Source organism: Sprattus sprattus (genome assembly GCF_963457725.1).
Source record: "Sprattus sprattus genome assembly, chromosome: 6".
NCBI lineage: Eukaryota > Metazoa > Chordata > Actinopteri > Clupeiformes > Clupeidae > Sprattus > Sprattus sprattus.
Genome location: NC_137925.1, coordinates 14,091,354 through 14,098,853, shown reverse-complemented (window position 1 = coordinate 14,098,853; position 7,500 = coordinate 14,091,354). Strand labels below are relative to the sequence as shown.

At 45.2% G+C, this 7,500-nt stretch overlaps 1 protein-coding gene across 1 annotated transcript in view; it reads right to left on the bottom strand.

Moving 5' to 3' along the window:
* Positions 1–7,500, bottom strand: part of mettl15 (methyltransferase 15, mitochondrial 12S rRNA N4-cytidine) — a 100,222-nt gene that overhangs the window by 18,879 nt on the left and 73,843 nt on the right. Inside the window, exons 4-5 of the mRNA XM_080840603.1 lie at positions 4,766–4,957; positions 264–442 (exon numbers count right to left, since the gene is read on the bottom strand). Of these exons, the coding sequence (XP_080696729.1) occupies positions 264–442; positions 4,766–4,957 (371 nt within the window). The remainder of the gene's footprint in view (positions 1–263; positions 443–4,765; positions 4,958–7,500) is intronic.

The window sequence follows — 7,500 nt, the reverse complement described above, 5'->3', positions numbered from 1 at the left end:
ATGCCCAGGATTACGCGAGTTGCAATGCCCACACCCATCCCCCCAACCCCACCCCTACACCACCTCTTCACTACGACAAATAAGTCCCACTGGGACAAACTGGGATTAACGCCCCCCCCTCCAGCCACCCAGGCACCCCCCCCCCAACACCACTTCTCACTCTTGCTTGCACGCTTCCTTCGTTACGTTTTTTATTTTGCGCCACCTAACAGTAGAGCGAGTATGGGAAAAGAGTGGCCATGTGTGTGTGTGTGTGTGTGTACCTGCCACTATGCTGGCCAGCTGTTGGGTGCGTTGAATAGGGTAGACTCTGCGTGCCTGCAGGATGGCTGAGGCGATTTTGCCGGCGTGCCTCTCCTCCCCGTACGCTCGCAGGAGCGACGCAAGTGCCTGTTGATCCAAGGCGTTCAGCACGTCAGCGGCGCTAGGCATTCTGGGAAACCTACGCACACACAGGAGCCCAATTAGGCAGCTTTGACGTCACAGGGTCCTCGCCAACACGCGCAACACACACACACACACACACACACACACACACACTCACCCCCACACCCCATACTCTAGGGATGTGGGCTTGAGATCTATAAAAATAGAGAAAGAGAGAGAGAGAACGAAGGAGGGAGGGAGAGAGAGAGAGAGAGAGAAAAAAAAGAAGACGAGAAACAGACAAGAAAAAAACTGCGGGACAACAATAGGCATCTAAACCATTCCTTTGTCTGTTAATAAACATGTCACATAGAGATCCATAGACAGACAGAAAGGTAGGGTGATCGGCTGAGAAAGAGACAGACAGACAGGCAGTCAGACAGACAGATAGACAAGCAGACAGACAGTCAGTCGGACAGAGACAGACAAGCAGACAGACAGTCAGTCAGACAGACAGACAGTCGGACAGACAGACAAGCAGACAGACAGTCAGTCGGACAGAGACAGACAAACAGACAAGCAGACAGCAGCAACATGACAAACAGTTTAACTGTTTTCTATTTAAAGGCATAAAAACAAACACATTTACCCAAAAGCATTAACAGAAATATACTTTTATCTAGTCCAGTAAATGACATTTTATGTTGAAAATCCCCCTTCTGCATGGATGCTGCCACACACTTGTTTGTGTATGAAACACATAAGATGTAACTGCCATCATTTTCACACTTCAGACCACTAACTGGGACAGGAATCAGAATCAGACAGATTCAAGGTTTATTGCAGTGCACGTTTGCACATCAAAATAACTGCCAAGGCAAACATGTGTTACCACAACTTTACAAAAAACCACAACCTTTACAAAATGAAGTTAGAAGAAGCTCCCAGGTGGGCTATGTTCGGACTGGTGATTGATAAAGAAGTCTGGCTTCATCTGACTTATCTTAGCTACACGTGGGTGTGACAAACTTACTTTTGAGGTTAGTTTATCTATGGAACTGCAGGCAATCCTACTTGATGAGATGCAAGGTAACTGGCTCAAAAAAGAAGAGGAATGCTATATTTACGGGCAGCCAATTATACACAAATACACACTTCAATGCTTTTGTATAAAGTAGTAGTAAGAAGTTGCTCATTGTCTCAAAAAACTGATCCTGTAGTATCTATTGTAAAGTGCAAGTTGTTTATATAGCTGAACAATTTAGGAGGAAGACTCTTTCTTTTCAGAGAGAGAGAGAGAGAAAGAGAGAGAGAGAGAGAAAGAGAGTAGAGTGTTCCCTGTGAGAGGGCCAAGAGAAGAGTGGCCTGCTTCATTTCTTTGAAAGACAGAAAGAAAGAAAGAAAGAAAAAAAGCAGGAGGAGAGAGGTGAGGAGTTCCCTCTGAGGGGGTCAGCAGAAGGGTGGCCTGATGCATCGCCCACTACACCAAACTTCGGGAATTCATATTCATGACTGCCAGGCTACTGCCCCCGCCCTGTCTAATAAGGGCCGATCCTGTAGGCAGACCCTGGGAAAAAAAACACCACAAATGTTACTCCTCTCTCTCTCTCTCTCTCTCTCTCTCTCTATCTCTCCACCTCTGTTTCTGCTTTTTAAAACCCTTCTCTCTCTCTCTCTCTCTATCTCTCCACCTCTGTTTCTGCTTTTAAAACCCATCCCTCTCTCTCTCTCGCTATCTCTCCACCTCTGTTTCTGATTTTTAAAACCCTTCCCTCTCTCTCTTTTGCCCGCAGAGGAGGTTCAGAGTCACGGTGGGTGGGCTGTCCTCTTACCTGTCTTTCAAACTTTGGACTCAACTTCTCAACATCCACATGACAGGAGCTCACTGAATCTCCGCCACCAGCCAAAACAACTTAGAGTCAACGGCAGATAATCATCTTACACAGTCCCGTGTGCGAGGGGTTGACCACGGAGAATGGGATTTCACTGTTTTGAGATAAACAGGTGGTTTCTTGGCAGTGTGTGTGTGTGTGTGTGTGTCTGTGTGTGTGCATGTGTCTGTGTCTATTCGTGGTACGTGTGTGTGTGTGTGTGTGTGTGTGTGTGTGTGTGTGTGTGTGTGTGTGTGTGTGTGTGTGTGTGTGTGTGTATGAGTGCGTATCACTGAAACAGAGAGTTAGTTCCAAAACAATCCTTCAAGTGTGTCGTTGAACTCCCTGCCTTCCCCTGAGGCACATGGGTGTTCTGGGAGACCCACTGACTTCCTGTGGTAAACGTCAGGTCATATTTATATCTATACACTTTCCAGTTATTATTTGCCAGCTGTGTGTGTTTACTTGTGTGTGGCAAGTCATGTACATAAAGTCGTTTCCCTAACCCTAAACCACACAAGCAGAGGAGGAGACGGAGACAAAGGGAATCATTAGCTGGAAACATTTCAGAGTTCTACGAATGCTGGAGATTCATTCTCTCCCCCCCCCCCCTCCTTCTCTCTCTCCTTCCCCCCTCCCTCCCTCTGTCTCTGTCTCTCTCTCTCTCTCTCTCTCTGATAGATCTATGAAGGCACGGTAGGTACGCTCAGCACTGAGCCGTGACAGGAAAAAGTTGTGTCTCAAAAGTGTTCTCATCTTCAAGCTGCTCTTTCTGAAATGAGTCATTTATTTACTTCATTACGGAGTAATTAGTTGACGACGACTTTAGCGCAACTCAGCTTGAGAGAGATGGAGGCATATGGAGAGAAAGAAAAAGGAAGAGAGAGAGGTATGGAGAGAGTGAAAGAGAGAGAAGCAGAGTCAGTTAGAGAACATGTGATTAGGAGAGAGAAGAGGTAGTCACAGGCAGTGGCAGAGGCAGTCACAACCCATGAAAGGAGTTTTAAGGCGAAGCACTTCGTGACTTCTCTCATTGGCATTTGTTAACATGACAATGTTCATAATCCTATGCAGCTCCTATTGTGATGTCTCTCTCGGTTCCACTGCGATGCCCATACATGGACATCCATGCCCAGATGAGTAATCCGCCTTGTGCCATTCTATGTCCTTGAAAAGTATAAAACAGTGCGGAAAATGTATCCAATCTCCTGTCTTCATCTCTCTATCTATCTCTCTCTCTCTCTCTCCCCCTCTCTCTCATCGCGACGTGCGTGGTCAAGTATTTGCATACAACACCTTGAACAGAAAAAGTTTCTTTCACAAGAAATGTTTCTTCAACACTCCTACCATGATGGGTTCCACTGCTCACCCAGATAGAATGCAGAGCCACTAGTGTCGATCTTGCCCAGGTCGGAGTTGGTTCGGCCAACGGCTCTCTGTGATCACTATCTGACAGTCCGTTACACAAACAGCGGTTTTCTGAAGGAGCTGATCAGTATCTGACAGCCTGAAACATCGGTTCCCTGAAGAAGCTGATCCTTATCTTACAGTCCATTACACAAACATCGGTTCCTTGAAGGAGCTGATCACTATCTGTCGTTTATACATGAAGTTCGAATGTTATACTTGTATTTTCACCTCTTTAAACAATTTTATCCAAAGCAATTTAAGAGTGAAGTGTTTATGAGGCACGATTCCATGAGTATCAACCCCATGACATTGGGGTTTTAAAACACCTAGCCAATGCAACAGGAGCCCCATCTTAAAAACACACCAAATATAAATTCACAGCAAATCTAGCAGGTAGACCACTAGGAAGGCAGGTGACATGGGGAAGCGACTAACCTGTGCTACTGAATGAGGCAGTAGGACACAAGGATGGCTGTGCTGAATGACTACATTTACCAAAATGCAACAGTGGGAGAGTAAAGTAAGATGGATGCATTAATTAGTACCTGCAAAGTGATGGGGCGTGAGAGAACAGGGTTTTTTGTGTGTGTGTGTGTGTGTGTATGTGTGTGTGCTTGTGTTTGTGCTTGTGTTCGTGTGTGTGCTTGTGTGTGTGTGGTAACATGAGAGAGGCTCCGAAATGCGATCTGTGTGTTACTGATAGACACTAGGCTTCCATCAGGTTATCCGATCCCACTGATTCTTGTCTGTTGGCCCAACACCTTAGAGCCGCCTGTGCTTAAAGGCACAGCTCTACCAAACATGTGCATTTCATTTGTATTTATGTTCTTTCACAAACACAGTGTATTTGTACATTTAAATCCACACTCACACTTCATTTTACACACATTAATCTATCAGGAGACATATGAAAAAACTAAATCGACCTATTTTATTAAACTAATTATCAAGAGTAATTATCAGACAAGTGCCTGACCATAACTCTAAACTTTAATTAAACATAAGCCTATTTGTATTTTTAATAGTACAATCAACATTTAATTTGTTGATTTTGCCTGATGGCCAGATAAAGTAAAGCTGCACCAAGACTATGGCTACAGAAGAAGTTTGTCCCTCACCGCTCTCCGTCCATTCTCATGTCCAGGGGGCCATCCTTGCTGAGGGAAAATCCACGCTGGGCGCTGTCCATCTGCATGGAGGAGCAGCCGGCGTCCAGCAGGGCGGCGCTCACGCTCCCTGGGCCAAAGCCAAGACTGGTCAGGAGGGGGCTTAGCTCACTGAAGCGCCCCAGCAGTGGATACACACGGCCCCTACACAACAAGGAGACACACGTGTGTGTTTAATACAGGACGTGAAGGAAACTAGAAGACTGGGATAGATATGAAATGGATATGTATTGGAAAGACATTATATGAGATAGAGGAGCTGAGTAGATGCTGCTGGTGAGAGAATGGTTGGTCTGACAAAAAGAGTGGAAAGAAAGAGAGAAAAAGAGAGATACAAAATTGTACTTTTAATGTATACGTATATAATGAAAGGGAGAGAGAAAGAGAGACAGAGAGAGAGCGAGAGAGTGAGAGAGAGAGAGAAAGAACAGCATAAAAGCACATTTTACCACTCTTCTGTGATACAACATCAATTATACACTATATTACAATACAATACTACTAATGACACTTCTACTCATAAAACCAGTCATCAAAATACAGACCAATATCATCTGCTGATTAAAATACCAATCGGTCAGATAAAGCCTTGCAATACCGTGGGCTGAGCAGAGACAAGAACTCCCCCATCCTCGTCTGCAGCCACACACACACGCACCCACACACACCCACACACACACACCCACACACACACACACACACACACACACACACACACACACACACACACACACACACACACACACACACACACACACAATCACATGCTAACATTCTAGAGGCACAAGAGCAGGTTGAAAACACAGAAAAAATGCTTAAACTAAAACCCAAAAAACTATTATTTTGAACACGGCATCTGTCATGCAAATAAAGCAGTTTTGAATCGCATTTGAGAGAGGGAGGGAGGGAGGGAGGGAGAGAGAGAGATAGAGAGAGAGAAATATACCTGTCAAAGCAGCGCACACCCACCCACCCACATCTACTGTATTTATGCATCAGCTTACACAAACAGGTCACACAGACACACACACACACACACACACACACACACACACACACACACACACACACACACACACACACACACACACACACACACACACACACACACACACACACACACACACACACACACACACACACAAAAGACCAAGCAATTTCCGGTGAAACCACCTAACGTTACTCACAAACAACATCATAATTAATTACAGAGGCATTTAGAATGACGAACAGAAATGAATGTATGAGGGTGGGCTTTTAAAACAGCCCATAGGCAATACACTTACATGTATACTAAACAGTATACGAGACACACGGCTATAATGCATTGTGCAATTTCCTGTTATGCGCTACTCCTACACTAAACAATATTAATCATTACGCATTTAGCACATCGGAATTGCAATTTAAAAAGACTACAATGAATACCTACATACCAATACTAGTATATGGATATTCATATAAGTCCCTGTAACTGAACATAAAACTAATAACGAACATATCATTTATTTCCAGTTACTAAAACTGTTTCCACATTCGCCGTAGGAACGGTGGCATTAGATGTCACCTTGAAAAAGCTCATATTTATATGTAAATGCAATTTAATGGATTTAGTCATCAACGTTTAATGTTCTATGCTCTACAACTGTTCTATTGGGTTCTATGAACGCACTTCCAACCAGCCATCTCTTTCCCACCGCACAGGGCCGATCTAGAAAAGACACTCTAGAATCGTTCTAGAGGCAGATGGAGCTCCTGACCCTCCCCAGCTGTGCCTTAAGACAGCACCGCGCTCACTGGAAGATGAAGAGATGAATGCATTCACTTTGTCACACACACGGGTCAATTTTCTTAAACTCTTGTGAAGTGTGGGGCCCTTCCATTTTTCTTCAGGCATCTGCGAGACAGCCTGATGAAGATAAAGAGCACCTCTCCTGTCAGGCAGGACCTCAGCTTAACCCCTTCACTGCCAGGCTTCAGGACTGATGCAAACATGCCCTTCACTAACAAACTCATCTTCTCTTTTCTCTGTATCACTCTCTCTCTCTCTCTCTCTCTCTCTCTCTTTACCTCTCTTTCTCCTTCCCCCTCTTTCTCGTGGTCTATCCTGCTCCCCCTCTCTCTCCGCTCGTCTCCTCACTGGCTGTGTCTAAGCCGTGCGGCTGCATGCATTTTTTATGTGACCTTTTCAGCAGAGGCGTGAGAGGGGAAGGTGAGGGGAGGAGGAGAAGAGATGAGATAGGAAGAGAGGACAAGACAGAAGAAAAGAGGAGAGCTGAAGAGGGGAAAGGAGGAGAGAGGAGAGAACAGGAGAGAGGAGAAAAGGAGAAGAGATGGGAGGAGAGGAGAGAAGTGGAGAGGAGAGGAGATGGGAGGGGTGTGTGTGAGGACTGAGTGTGTATTTGTGTGAGAGGCAGATATGAATGTGTCCCGGAAGACACGAGCACATTGAATATGTGCATATTGTGTTTGAGTACATGCAAAGACAAGGTTGTTCTGAGCAAATGTGTGTGTGTGTGTGTGTGTGTGTGTGTGTGTGTGTGTGTAGGAGAGCAGCAACAGGTCAAGGCCAAGCAGTGGGCTGAAAACCCGATTGTCATGCCAACATCGCTGTCCTACATCACCATGGCATCATCATCCACTCGCATGACTCCTCGGAAACCATCTCTCTTTAACAACACTCAGAG